Source organism: Lepidochelys kempii, chromosome 1 (assembly GCF_965140285.1).
Source record: "Lepidochelys kempii isolate rLepKem1 chromosome 1, rLepKem1.hap1, whole genome shotgun sequence".
Classification (NCBI taxonomy): domain Eukaryota; kingdom Metazoa; phylum Chordata; order Testudines; family Cheloniidae; genus Lepidochelys; species Lepidochelys kempii.
The window spans coordinates 200,228,728-200,244,630 of NC_136380.1; the positions used below are offsets into that span (position 1 = coordinate 200,228,728).

The 15,903-nt window shown below is 41.5% G+C and overlaps 1 protein-coding gene across 2 annotated transcripts in view; it reads right to left on the minus strand.

Annotated features, from left to right (window-relative positions):
* NME7 (NME/NM23 family member 7) overlaps positions 1-15,903 on the minus strand; it is a 169,757-nt gene that overhangs the window by 17,328 nt on the left and 136,526 nt on the right. For both annotated transcript variants that reach the window (XM_073308141.2, XM_073308130.2), the window contains one exon: positions 7,920-8,027. In XM_073308141.2, the coding sequence (XP_073164242.1) occupies positions 7,920-8,027 (108 nt within the window). The remainder of the gene's footprint in view (positions 1-7,919; positions 8,028-15,903) is intronic.

Below are 15,903 nucleotides of genomic sequence, written 5' to 3' on the forward strand. Positions count from 1 at the left end.
ATGGAGTGAGGTGGAGAGAGGGTGAATGGGAGGGTGTGGAGGAAGCCAATACAATCCCCATTTTAGGCAGCTCTGAAGCTGGAAAAATGTACATTTGGAAAAATGTAAACTCGACATGGAGAGGAATGGTAACTGTGATACTATTCAGCTAATAGAAAAGGAGTACTTGTGGCACCTTAGAGACTAACCAATTTATTTGAGCATGAGCTTTCGTGAGCTACAGCTCACTTCATCGGATGCATACCGTGGAAACTGCAGCAGACTCTCGAAAGCTCATGCTCAAATAAATTGGTTAGTCTCTAAGGTGCCACAAGTACTCCTTTTCTTTTTGCGAATACAGACTAACACGGCTGTTACTCTGAAACCTGTCATTATTCAGCTAATGCTCCTATAAACACTAACAAAGAGGCTGCCAGGCTGCTTCAGATTACGTTACCAAACCTGCAGCTACAGGAGAACCACAATTATGGACAGTGGGGACACCCATGCTAGTGTGGTGTTTACTGATCACACTCCAATATTGTGTGGTATGAGCTCTTTCATGCTCGCAGAGCTCAGATGCCTGGAACCCCATGATGAATAAGGATATCTGTCTTTTAATCATAGCACTGGCTGCAGCATACCACAGATTCCACCCTTCTTCTTCCTGGTTAAACTGGAAGTTTCCTCCACACTCAGACCACTTCTGAGCACACTCTCACCACTACCAGGGTCCTGTCCACACGTTTACACTAGAAAAATTAGTAGCCTTATTACAGAAGCTACTCCCATCAGTGGTAGCAACAGCTTATAAACTAATTTTTCTACACAAGGTTGAGATGTTTTTACTCAAACCCTGACAACCTGCTCTGAGGCATGTCTTAGCATAGACATAAGCTGCATCACTGCTAGCAGTGTCTCTAATATGGCTAGTGATTTTCCTAGCACGGACAAGCCCCAAGAAGCTGAATCCCTTCAGATGTCATGGATAGGAGTTTAGAGCAGGTGGTGGAGAGATGCTCCGACACAAAAGCGCAAGTCTCAATGGAATGGCCGATGGCCCCAGATTTGCACGAACCAGCTCCAGAGAGACATGCTTTACAAAAATCCTTAATACTTTATGAATATTTCCATAAAACTACTTGTACTGTACCGGTTTGGTGACAGCGTGAGAAATAAAAGCTTCCATGCTGGTCTGCAGGTCTAACACAGCAGGTTTTCAAAAAGATTGCTAATTATACAGACTCCTGAGCAAACCCCCTTTAGAAAGCTTCACTCTTTACCCTCTGTAAAGACTCTGGGGAATATATGTTTTAGGAAAAGTTAGGTATTGAATAGTACTATTCATATAATAGCTATTCATGTAAGAGGATTTTACACAAGTTGCGTTTGTGGCAAAAGCTTTAATGAACGTTAAAAATTACAAAATAATTCAAATTTCATGGGTTCATTGAACATGAAAGCAGAATCTGGTCTTTTACAAAGTTTAAGATGTGTCTTATTTATGTACAAATATTAAATAGCAAAGTATATTTGGATAATGGTTGTGTAACTTGACAATTAAGGGCCCAATTAAGCAAAGTGCTGAGCATTCCTGACACCCACTGAAGTCAGTGGGAGCAGAGGACACTCAAAATCAGAATCACCTTATAGAATCAGGACCAAAAATGCTACTATTTCTCAGATCAACTGTGTAGTAGAGTAGACTTCAGAGTGCATTGTTCATGTAGTTTGCTGTTACACTGATTATAGACGAATTAAGGGCCAGATTTTCAAAGGTATTTAGGCACTTATAGAAGCAGATAGATGTCTAGTGGGATTTTCAAAAGCACCTAGGCACTTAACTCCCAATGATTTTAATAGGAGTTAGGCACCAAGGCCCTTTTGAAAATCCTACTAGGCACCTGCTTCTTTAAGTTCCTAAATACGTTTGAAAATCTGGCTCTCCATAACTACATTTCTGAAAATGGGAGTTAAATGTTTTTGAAAATATTACTCAGTGTGTGTAGAAGGGCTCAAACCCGAACTGTGAGTCTGAATGCTCTCAAAATGCAGGTCTGTGCTTTGCATTTCAATTCATATCAGGATCCAAACTTCCTATCTGAACCCAAATCTTCACCAAGATCCTAACTTCTCCCTGAACTTTTTGAAAGGTTGATCCCAGTCTCCGTCTAGATCCTAGCGCTTCCGTTCACTCCCACCTCAAACTAAAATACTTAAGTCATGGACTTTGTGCAACTCTCAGGGCCGGCTGCAGCTCTTTTGCCGCCCCAAGCAGCGAAGGGAAAAAAACAAACCAAGCCTGGTTGAGCTGCCGCCGAAGTGCCGCCAAAGAGGAAGAGAGGGACCGCCGCCGAAGACCCGGACATGCCGCCCCTTTCTGTTGGCCACCCCAGGCACCTGCTTCCTTCGCTGGTGCCTGGAGCCGGGCCTGGTAACTCTTAATGTTATGTGATATGTTTGTCGATGGCTCTCTCCTTCTCATGAGGGGGCAGAGTTAAGGGTTGCTGGATATTTCTGAATGCTTGATTGTTGGCATGTCTAGATTTCTTTAAGACTGCATGAACCTTAAAAGTTACATTCTTATCTACACCACCCTAACATACATTTAAACACTTAGGTTTTATTAGTTGTACAGTCTTGGTATGTATTTTTTTGTAACTGTTTTATAGTTTAGTAACCTGAATTTTAAGTAAGCAAAGTTTTTTTGCCTGGGAATGTCCTCAAAGCTGTATATCACGTAAGCTCACCAAGCAAATTGAGATGAAAATTTAGATTATTACTGTATGGAAAACAAGATTTAGTTTCAGCTTTTTTACCTGTCAAAAAATTCCCTGGTTAGCACGTTACCACATAAGTGCACCATGTCCCTCAGTTACATTGGTGCTACCCCTTGACTTCAAACAGGTAATGGACAGCAAAATTGGGTCTAGGTTTTTTTAATTTTTATTTATTTATTTATTTATTTATTTATATTTAAGGTCAATCTTTTGAGCCACTCCTTGCTATATAAACAATGAGGAGTCCTTGTGGCACCTTAGAGACTAACAAATTTATTTGGGCATAAGCTTCATGTTATCACCATTAATATATACTGATGCAAACATGCAAGGATGTAAACACATATACAGAGGAATAATTAAGGTCCTGATCCAGCAAGGTGAAGAGCACTTTAGATAGATTTAACTGCACATCCAATGACAGGTTTCAGAGTAGCAGCCGTGTTAGTCTGTATTCGCAAAAAGAAAAGGAGGACTTGTGGCACCTTAGAGACTAACCAATTTATTTGAGCATAAGCTTTCATGAGCTACAGCTCACTTCATCGGATGGTAGCTCACGAAAGCTTATGCTCAAATAAATTGGTTAGTCTCTAAGGTGCCACAAGTACTCCTTTTATTTTTCCCATCACCCAAATTATACCAGAAATAAAAACAGAAGTTATAATTTTATGAATGAAAATGTGCTCTCTGTCGTTACAGCCAATGCTTCAGGCTAAACTGCAACTCCACCCTCCTGACTCAGTCACCAGAGTTAATCATTAACTCTGAGGTGCTTGGTGACTAGCTAAAATGTGGAGTAGTTTGCAGAACAAAGCCAAGAGGTCAGGGTCGACTATAGAGAGCCAGTGACAATGAACTGGCTTTTTTTAAGTTGCTTCCTCATTTTTCAGCCTGACAGAGTACTACCAGGCAGCAATGAAAAGTTAGTGTGCAGAATTAACAAACTTGACTAAAAGTTATTTTATAATAATGTTTGTTGCAACACCTGGGATCTAGTTCATTTCAGCTTTCCCTGTACTCACAATGGTCCACACCTGTAACTCTGGGATGCTATTTGTGGGAGGAAGGCCACAGTCTGCTCCATCCCAGCAGTGTTGGACTAAGTCAGGATCCTGCACTATCCAGGTCAGTGAGAGATTAGCTATCAACTTCAATGACCTGAGATCTGGCTGCCCTCAGTTACCTACTATCTCTCTCTCTTTTAAGAGGTTGAAGTACTTTGTTCTATCTGTGGGCAAGCTGAACAGCAACTGCCCCAAATAACACTCTCCAAATCCAGTTCAGGTCGATCTTTAAGCAGAGGTTATTAGTAATTTTGCAGATGCCAGAGAGAGAGAGAGAGAGAGAGAGATCTTAAAATAACCAGCACGTAGAAACAGGAATACCTAAATGAATCCTATGGAAATCAGGGGTAGCCTGCTACTAAACAGCACTCAAAAATCAATTGAAGAGTCTGTCACAAGGTTGAAAAGTTCTTCCTCTCTCTCCCAGCCTAAAGCAGTCTCCTTCCTTCTTCCACTCAGCAAATACTGACCATACATGCCTAAGGACACGGTGACAGGGTAATCAGATGCCCCTTCTCGGTCTCAGTTTGGCTATACAAGGGCAAATGTCACAAGTCTGTATTAGGATTTGGGGATTGCCCCATCCCCAGTTTCCCATCTGCAAAATGGTAACCACAATACTCCCTCTGACCATCTTGTCTATTTAGAATGTAAGGTTTTTGGGGCATGGATTGTCTCTCACTATATACCTGTACAATGCCTAGCACACCAGGGCCCCAATCTTGATTGGGCCTCTAGGTACCAGGATAATACAACCAATGAATAATCCTCCTGCTGCTGCTTTGGTCAATAACACATAGGATTAAAGTTTTCCTTTTACAAACATACTGGGACAAATTTATCCTCCCCAGAGCAGAAGGCCACTCTCTGCGTCCCTTGTGCACACAGGATATTTGCACTAGAAGTGGGATTCGTCAGGGAAGGGCAAGTGAGGTGTAACAAATACGATTGCCAAGGAGCCCTGGGTTAGAGGCTGCCTGGGCTATGCAATGAATGAGCACATATGCTCTCAGTTTGGCCCTGCCTTCTTTTGGGGCAGCAACAACTGGCTCCAGACCACCACTCTGACAGACCAAGGGCTACAGGCAACTCACTCCAGGCAGACTTACTGCCTCTGGGCTTGCAGCCTATGTTCCGACCCAGGAGGTGAAATGAGTCCATGTGCTATTCAACACAAAACAAAATGCAGTTATACAGAGCAAGGCAAAAAAAATAAAGTAAAAGCTCATAAGTTTTCCCACCATTATTTTTAACACTAATTTTGTGGTTTGTTTTGCAAAGTCTTGGTTGCACTTAACATTTCACTTTTTGCCAAAAATGTAGCAGAAAACTTTGCTATGAGATTTTCACACAAAATTTCTGGAAGTGACTCAGCCGAGAGACAGACAGACAGAGGTGGAGCTGAAACTCAGGAGTTCCCATGTCTGTACCCAGGTCACTCCAGCACACCTCTCTCAGCTGGCTGGAGTGCAGGGATTTGCATACTGTCAAATTGTAGAAGCCAGGGCTTTGTTGGTGGCCAGAGTAGAGGGGGATGCATCTGGGGAGCTCATTTTCTAAACAAGTATCCCAGGGATGTGATGCAGTGCAGAAATAATTCTACACCAAAAGGTCTGGCTTTTATTCAGGTAGAAAAGTGACTGCTAGGGTCAAGTTTCTCCTCCGTTTGGGCATTACAAGGGATTGTTCTCATATTGGCATGAGAACACAATAGGCCAAATTTATCTCTGGCATAACTCCATAAAACTCAATGGAGTTATACCAATGATGAATTTAGTCCAGTCTCTCTCAGCTAATCAAGTATCCAGCAATGGCACACCAAGGTTTCATGGCAGCAACATCTGCAGCATCATAATAGTGGCAGAGTGAGCAAATTTTCCATGGAAACGTATGAAACTGACTAGATCCTGCCAGCTCCACTATGTAGTGATGGGGAACCATGAGTGGGACCCACAAATTTGTCTCCTACTGGAGAGTGAATTCACTTTCTCTGAAGTTCACCTAGTCTGAGGCCCAAAATATTTGATATTTTGAATTCAATGTATTATTAAAATGCTAAATTATCCACACACAAAAAACTCATTACCATAGCACTTTTCGTAAGATCAGCGGTTTGCCTCAGAGTCTTGACCAAAATTTCCTCCTGTTTGTGTTCATTTGGTTGCTATACTCCACTCCAGCAGTGGCTGCACTTCAATGCAGTTGTACAGTATATAGAGAGATTTAAAGCACTTTGAGATGAAAGGTGGTACATTACTATTATTATTACAGAAATAAAGGTCTAGTCTATGCTATTCAAAGACCGAGACTTTGGGGATTTGCTATGAGGAAATTTGTACAAACCCTCTCCATCTCATCCTCAATAAGCTTTTCAGTGCAGTCCTTCCCTAGGATCACGCGAATGCATATTACATCACTACCATTTCATCAGGTATGACAAGTAAAGTGGTTGTATGTACCAGGACCATAAAACCCTTCAGAGGTTCTTTTTTATTTCTGCTTAGCTGGGTTTTCAGTTAACTACAAAACTGAGATTAAAAAGAAGAGTTAGAAATGTATGCATTCTAGGAATCGAAAAGCTCTAGTAATTTATAAAACAATGTCCGCTTGCCAAGGAAACAATGCAGTATTCACTGTTTCGTTACATTAAAAATGCACATTGGATTGATGGTCTTCATTATTGTTGCTTTAGCTCAAACTATCATTGAAGAAACAATTGACAGCTGCAAAGCCATGTTGTGAGGGCAAATGCGCCAATGATAAAAAAGTAATTTAGAAAAAGAGGAATGTTTATGGACTGCAAAGCACATGCTTAAAATAAGAATGAACATGCTATGAAATAATATGCTTAAGTCTGTGAATGCACTGCGGATTCAGAGGACATCATGAACCATGACAGTGATGTCTGAGTTCATGCAATCAAAACACTGAGATAGAACTTCAGCCTTAAAATTCATTGAGGAGAAGCAGGGCCATATTCACTAGTATACTCCAGCTTCTTTGTGCCACTTCTTTCATGAAAAGCAGCCAGGGTAAATTGGTGAATCTGGCCCATATTGTTTAACAATATACATGAAAGTCTCCTAGATATATTGAAATGCCTGTCAGCTCTGGGTGGTTTATCTTAAGGGGTTAAACCCTTTCTCTGATGATCATCTAAAGGAGGGGAGGGCAAACTACGTCTCACAGGCTGGATCCGGCCCATCAGGGCTTTCAATCCAGCCCACGGGATTGCCAGCTGCATGGCACAGCGGGGCTAAGGCAGGCTCCCTGCCTGCCCTGGCCCCGTGCTGCTCCCGAAAGTGGCCGGCACCACTTCCCTGTGGCCCCTGGGGGAAGAAGGAAGGGGGCAGAGGGCTCCATGCACTGGCCTCACCTGCAGGCACCTACCCCTGCAGCTCCCATTGGCCGGGAACAGGGAACCGTGGCCAATGGGAGCTTCGGGGATGGTACCTGCAGCAAGGGCAGCGCACGGCAGAGCTGCCTGCTCTCCCCACTCACCCCGGGGCCACTGCCAGACATGCTGGCCACTTCTGGGAGCAGCGTGGGGCCTGCTGCTGCCACCCCAGGGCCGCTCGAGGTAAGCGGTGTCGAGCCATAGCCTGCACCCCAAACCCCTCCTGCACTCCAGCCCTCTGCCCTGAGCCCCCTAACCCCCTGCCTTGAGCCCCCTGCCGCACCCGAACCCCCTTTGTCTAAAACAAAGCTGATCACCAAGAGGAGTTTTTGCAACCTTATGCACTTGTCACATTGCTAGACATGCCCTCAGGATAGGTCCAGCCAATGAGAGGGTCCTGATGATATAATGCTTCTGACATTGGTTCACTACTTTGTTCAGAAACATCCTGAGAAAACTGTATGGGTGGAGTTCTCAAGCAACATAATGAACTAGAATGCTGCCTCCAGCTTGCTCGTGTAGTTGAATTAATTTCTCTTAATAAAGTCACCAGCTGCTTTATTTTTAACTTATCACTAGATTCCCGTACTATTACTCTAAACACAACACATTTTAAATAGCTCCAGAAATGGTTAGGTTTATTTTCTAATTTTAAAAAACCCGGTTATAAAAAGGGTGTGTAGAATTGTTGAACCTTACCTCCAAAAGTCCATCCTCTGGTAGATCTGTACAGTGCACAGCATTCTGAATCTTGTTTTTACCAAAGATGGCACGCAGGGTTCCAGGTCGGAGGTGACGGGCTATTTCCTATTGAATATATAAATATTAACACCGTGTGAACCTTATAGCCATGTTACATCATAGACCGTACAAACACGTATCAAGTAAACTATTCATTGTATGTTGATTAATATATGTACAGTATATCAAAAATGAAAATTAAGAGTTAAGTTCCAACTTGGACTTCATGTATGCATGTGACTGAAAAGCCATGACTAGGATGGGAACCGAAGGGTGAAAACAGTCTGACATGAACCTAGTGTAATTCACAGATTCCAAGACCAGAAAGGACCATCTAATCTGACCTCCTGTATTACGCAAGTTACAGAACTTTCAAAAATAATTCCTAAATTATTTCTTTTAGAAAAACCATCCAATCTTGATTCAAAAATTGTGATGGAGAATCCACCATGACCCATTGGTGAATTACTCTCACTGTTAAAAAATTATTCCTTATTCCCAATCTGAATTTGTTTAGCTTCAACTTTCAACCACTGAATCATGTTATACCATTCTCTGATAGACTGAAGAGCACATTATTAAATATCTATTCTACAGGTAGATATTCCTAGATTATAATCAAGTCACCCCTTAACCTTCTGTTTGTTAAGCTAAATAGACTAAGCTCCTTGTGTCTATCACTATGAAACCACCAGGGATTGTCAGCAGGGACGGAACTCAGGACCTTCCACAATATATGCATAAGCACCTAACACACGAACTAATGGAATTAGCTGTGCATACATAGCAGGCTCTTATCCACTACATGGACGAGTCACTAGAGATGAAAAGATCACACACACTTAGCTAATGCAGAGTGCTACACTAGCTCTCCTCCAGCCTGAAGGAAGCAGATTTTCACTTTAAATTTGACATTGTCAAAACTGAGCTCCTGATCCACCCTCAAGCCCCTTCCTCCCCCGTCCTCTTTTCTCTGTCACTGTGGACACCACCATCTAGCTTCCTCCCAATCATTCAGCCCCATAACCTCAGGCATCAACATATTCAGGCTATATCTAAAATCTTGCCCTTTCTTCCCTCATAACATTTCAGAGTTCCACCTTTCCTCTCTGTCCACACCCCAAGGTGCTCATCTCACATCATGGCTACTGCAACCTTGCCCCACTCTAGTCCAATCAAAGCATTGCTGCTGAAATCATCTACCTGTCCCATCATTGTGACCATGTCAATCCCCCCACCTCATACGAATCCTGTCTCAACCATGCCAAATAAAAGTTTCTTGCCCTTACCTTCAAGGCCTCTCACAATGTAGCCCAGCCATACCTACCTGCTCTATTATTTTATTGCTCTGCCAACAATGCAGGATCGACCACCACTTGTCTGCCTCTCCCACAAACACCTTTGAGCTTCCTTCCATTCCATCCCTTAGGCATGGAATATATTCCCTGAAAAAGCCACCATAATGCCACTGCCCTGTCCTCCACCTTCATGACTACAGAACACCACCAGCTGAGAGGGGTCAGGTAGCTGATGAGCTGAGACTATTGCTACTGAACGGCTGATTTGTCTTAACAAAATATACACATACCAATCAACTGTGCACACAGCTAGTCTCTGAAAAAACATGCTCATACTACTCTTACTCTGGCTTTCCACACTACAGTTTCACCCACCTGTTATTTCTTGTCTTAAACTAAGATTGAGGCAGGGATGGCATTCAGGACAACAAACCCCAGCCTGACTGAGGCCTGCACATACTTCTGAAATATTAATTAATATGAATGGTAATTTAGTTAACAGGTACCCATTTGAAAAGCCATTAAACCATATTATAGCTGGATTGAATCTGGCTCAAACCACTTTCTGATGAGAAGCTTCATTTCCCCATTGTTACTGTGTGTATGCCAGTGTTAGGTTACTGGTTACTTTGTAGTTATTGCTTTACTCTTTAGTTGTGGACACAGGAGCACACATGATGAAGACACTCTTCATCTCAATGGCATTTACAAGGTTTTGCTTACTAATAAAGTCATGGGCTTTGCCCTCCCCCCTGCAAACTGCAAGTCTTGGGCAGGTGCAGAATTTGCCCCCCCTCAACGCAGCCCCATTGGCCTGACTGGAGCTGCCCCACCCAAACAAAGATGTCAAACTACACCTATGAGTAAAGTCTAAGAGATTCTCTTAAGAAAAAAACCTCCTAAACCTGATCACGTTTTGGGATTGCCAGTAACCTGAGATTGATGAGGGAACAAAAATCACATGCAAGTTTACTGCACCTGCTTTGTACTTAAGTGAAGCCTGGCTTGAGATGACTGTTGATCCCAGTTGGCAGAGAGCAACAACAATTTGGCCGCTAGAAGCTTGAAGAGAGCCCCAGGCTTTTTAAACTTTACTTGAAAAGACAGAAAGACATTACAAATATTTCGGTAGCCATAAAATGTTAGCTACCACTTCAGCAAGAATTAGCTCAGAGGCAGACTTGAAAGTCAAAGTTTCATGTTCACACCTTTCCCCCTCCAGCTTATCTAAAATGCTGCTTCTAAAATAATTTTCCTCTCCCACTGTTCCAAACATGTCCCTTCTTTCTCTGAATTCCTTCAGCATTTTCCCCTCAATTTTCTCATCAAATTCAATCTCCTTGTCCTCACTTTTACATCCCTGCAGAGTCTTGCTGTAGCCTACATCTCAGCTCTCTTTTCTTCCTACTCCACTTCGCAAGCCTCCCTTCTAAGTGCCCTGCATCTGTCCTTCTCCCATACTGCCTCTTATGCTTGGAAGTCTGGTTTTTCTTTAGCACCCTGAGACCTCCCAATCCTTCTCCAAACTTCCTCCAGGAAGCCTTTCCACAGTGGCTGCTTGCAATACATCTCTCATCTCATCTTTCTCACAAATTCATGGCACCTATTGTACTCATGGCATCCGATGAAGTGAGCTGTAGCTCACGAAAGCTTATGCTCAAATAAATTGGTTAGTCTCTAAGGTGCCACAAGTACTCCTTTTCTTTTTGCGAATACAGACTAACACGGCTGTTACTCTGAAACCTGTCATTGTACTAAGTCTAATTTTCCTGGGCCTGCATTAGATCATAGTTCACTGAGTCAAGTTTTGTGTCAGCTTGTATGTTTAGTGTAAAATAATAATAATACTTCTTGAGCAATCTAAATAGATTCCTATTGCCTTCAGTTAATATATGTGACCAGAGAGAAGACAATTTGCACTAAGTGACCAAACAAGGGACCAACAAAAAAACAGTTCCCTTTTAATTATTAGTTCTTCATTCTATTGTAGTAACACCAAAGAACTCACCTCTGGAACCCAGTATACTAGGCACAGTACAAAGAAACAACACAAAAACAGCTGATCTTTAGTTAAACATTAAAAAAAGTATTGGAAAATCTTGAGGATGCTTCCTAAGTGGTCATTTCCGACGGGGCATTGCTCACACAATTCAAGCTGCAGCTACACTACAGAGCTTACGGTGGCACGGCTGCACCGATGCAGCTGTGTAGTGCAGCTAGTGCATCCTAAGCCGATGGGAGGGAATTCTCCCGTCAGCTTTGCTACTCCAGCTCCCGCAAGGGGTGGTAGCTATGTCGGCAGGAGAAGCTCTCCCACGGACATAAGCACCGGTGTGGGCAGTGCTATTCGGTGTAAATTACATTGCTCAAGGGGATGGATTATTCACACCCCTCCACGACATGGGTAATGCCAACATAAGCTGTAGCGCAGACATAGCCACAGTCCTTAGTGCAGATCTTAAGGTATATGCTTATTGCTTCCTATGTTTATGGTTACATATACAATACATTTCTATTGCCTCTTTAATACCAAGAGAGACACTCGAGTATATGGTCCTCTTTTATTTTTAATTAAGAAAACCGAAAAGCATTCTATTTATTCCAGTTCTCAGTGTTTATATTTTACATGCTATATATACCTATTTTCATATTCTCTCCATTATATATACGTCTTTTCACTGTGCAGGAATAACCTTGCCCGTGTGAAATAATTTGCAAATTCTATGGACTCATTTCTCCTAGATGAGACGGGGAGTTACGGAGCACAGATTTTGCATTTTTCCTCTTGCCTTTAGTAGTGATAATTGTCAAAAACAGGCTGAAAACAACAAACATCTTTATGATGAGAGGGCTGGTTACTTTTGCTTCAACACTTCAGGTTAAATGGCTTTGTAGTTAAGAATGCAGGAAGTATTTTTTTTTAAATTCAGAATTGTAACAAGTGTCAGATAAAGTCTTCCAGCCATAAATACAGATTCCAAGTAGATTAAGCATTCAGTACAGATGAGCTAGCCCCATGTGGCCAGAAAGGCAGGTGGTTAAAAGCGTTGTTAAACATGCATGCGTATTGTCATTTGTTGTGGACATGAGATTCTAGTTAAGTGTAATTCTAGAGGCAGCCACTGACATCAGGCACTTATCTTTTCCTTCCTGTTCAAGATCTATATAAAGTGGTCTATCCACAACAGGTCCTTTTTTTAAAATAATCAGGCCATCATGTGGTTTCACTCCAGGTGAATGGTGGTTCCAATACCCTAGTGAATCAAGCACCAATTTGTTCAAAGTCGATTTCAAGCTTACAGATAAGATGGGCAGAATTCTATTTGAATTTTTAAAAAAGGTTTGACAGATAAACATTTATATTTAAGCATTTTTTCTATTTTGATTGTTTTAAATTTTCACAGTTGTAGGAAATGGGGGGGGGCAGGCAATTATTTAATGTTCAGATTCAAAACATTAAAGCTTTATAGCCATTAAAACACAAATTGCCAACATCTTATGCAAAATATACAAAATAAATACCCGAAATCAAACAGACGTTCTCAAGCAGCATTTATCCTACTTTGCCTATCTGTACATTTCTATCATCGATAGAAATATTTGTCATTGGTTTGTATGTGTACAGTGAAATTAACGTTTACTGACATTTACTAAAAAATCTAATCCAAGCCTACTTATAGATCTAATTTTTTGCTGCTTTGCCCCTAATACAGAAATGTTTGCCCCTTCAAATTTGCCATTCACAAGGATAATTAAGAAGCACAATGACCACGATTGTCTTTCATTGCCATGAGCTCCAGAATAGACTTTCACGCTTTTGTAAAGTTTAAAAACCCAAGAGATCATCTTGAAAAGCAAGTGACTTCAATATCAATGGTGATTGAGGCCATCATGAAAACCACCATGCCCACAATATACCTGTCTTGATCTCTTTAAGAATGGCTCTACGTCAAGTGGCAACATCCTGACTTAGTTCTGCCATATAATCCAAATGATAATTTTGATCATAGTCTTCATTGCTCTGGACACCACTCCTTGTTTTCTCAGAAGTCTCAGCAAGGGATAGAATTAATTCATGTATTATACTTCAGGTTAGACGAGATGATCACAGTCGTGTCTTTTGGCCTCAATCTATTAAAGAGCTTGACGTTCCGGTCATCTTTTGGGACTTAAATAGAAAAACTTGAAATGTCTTTGAAAATAAGGTCACATTTTAGGATAAAGATAATCCTTTCCAAGTCGCAGAATACCAAGTTAATGGTTACGACTGATGCAGTGCACAACACCATGAGGAGCAGTTTGTCTGAACTTGGCCTGCACACCATGTGAGCAGCCCATATCCACCTCTGCTCCTTCTAAATTCAGGTCAACCAGTTTTGAGATATGCTCTTCTATAATAATCACTATAATGTCTAAACTGGTTTTTATCCCACAGGGTTACACCATCTAAGTCTGCTATGCGGTTTCCCAATCTGCATAGATCTGACATCAGTTTAGCCATCAGCAACTGCAGTGATAAGCTTTCTGTTTGTATTCCTGAGATACTTCCCAAGGAGACTAATTTGTTGTCCTTACAAAGTCTTTCATTTGGTTGGGTGTTAGCGTAGTTGTTCCAAGATGCTTCAGCTCTGGCCTGCCAGTTGAAAAGTATTTCAAAAATCCGAAAAACTGAAACCAGGCTCCATGTTAAACACTTGGTTCTCTTCCTCTATTTTATGGAGCAATTAATAATAGGAGCTTCTTGTTGACAAAGTGATGCATTTTCTGTTTACATGCACTCCACATGAGCAGCAGAGAGGTCAAATACATGTAGGGAATCAATAATAAAGATCTAATACCCACTGCCAAGTCTTACCAGAAAACTTCCTGTGCTTTCTGAAAATTCCACTAAAAACTTTTAATCGTTCGGACATGTAGCCAACTGATATGTAGATTATCATAAATTCTGGAATGAGAATTTATATCTAAATTCCTTATATTCTTTAGCATAATCTTCTGTCCCGTTTGTATTAAACTCACTTGGCCTTAGGCCCTCAGTATTGCCCTCTGCTGATTCAGGTTAATTTTTTAACTAGGGTGGTTTGACGTGTTCCAGACATTTTTCATTTTTTTAAATCAACCAACTCTGTGCACACATAGTTGTGTGTTTAAAGCAGTGTGAGAGTCAAGGATTGATTTGCAATTTAAATTGCCTGCCCCAGGGAGCAGCAGTCAAGTATGCAATTGCAAGGCTGTGAAAAATGTATCAGATTGTGTTTGGCAGCAGTAGGAGCAAGTAATCAAACTGTAGTTTATTTTCTTATAAAGTCTGCTCTTACTTGGTTGACAAATTCAAGTATTGCTTGCCTTGCTGGTAAAAAATGAAAGACTTTGAACTCTGATTAAAGCCATGTTCCTTTTGCGAGCTATATTTGCCCACTTAAAATCAAACCATGCTCTGTATTGTAACCTCAGCAGCTGCTGCCTAAGCTTGCAAGTCTCTGAAAAATTGCTACTCAGCCTATTATCTTTCCTCTTCCCTCAGGCAGTTCAGTTCTCTTTGCTTCACTCTCACTGATTCCCTCCAGCCAATCTTCTCTCTGACTGGCAGCCTAATGGTGCTGCAGGCTTGATATCACTCAATCCGCCCACAGACTTCCTGTTCTGTGGGCAGGAAACTTGACACACTTACTAGCCCAGACAGCGTTTCTACTTGTCCTGGACTTTTCTGGTCTACACTTGAGCAATTCCAATGCTGGCTCCTAAATGACTTCTCACAAAGTTATTCCATTGTATTATTGAGGAACGCATCTGCCATAAACAATGGCCAAATTCAGATCTGGAGTAAACAGGTGTAATTCTTATGCAAGTTTCTGAGCTAAATTCAGTGGTGATGTAAATGAAAAGTTCTGTATGAGATGTAAGTTGGTCAGAATATGGATGTAAATGGTAAAATAACTCAATGATTTGGAATTCAGTAGGTCTGCAAACGGTGTGTAAATTACACACTGACAGGTGAAAGGGGAGCGTGCAGCAAACAGCAACTAATATGAGGGTGTAAGAAAAATAAGAGGTAGCCAAGCCTCATGTACTCAGTCTTCAAAAAATTGATTAGTTACTTTATTTGAGTTCCATTCTCAGATCTGTTTTGACTCAATGTATGACTGTAAGCAAGACAAGATGGGGTAGGTAATCTTTTTTTATTCTGTTGGTGAAAGAGATAAGCTTTCGAGCTTACAAAGAGCTCTTCTTCAGGTCTGGGTCCTGAGATCTGACGAAGAGCTCTGTGTCAACTCAAAAGCTTGTCTCTCTGACCAACTGAAGTTGGTCGAATAAAAGATATTACCTCACCCACCTTGTCTCTCTAATATCCTAGGATCAACATGGCTACAACATTGCATACAACAATGACTTTAAGCAAGCCACTTGAACTCTATCAGTGAATTCTGGCCTCAGTGAAGTCAGTGGTAGTTTTGCCATTCACTTCAATGGAACCAGGATTTCACCCTGTGGGTTTATTTATCCACCTGTAAAACATGAATAACGATACTTGCCTAGGCAGGTTTCAGAGTAGCAGCCGTGTTAGTCTGTATTCGCAAAAAGAAAAGGAGGATTTGTGGCACTTTAGAGAGTAACAAATTTATTAGAGCATAAGCTTTCGTGAG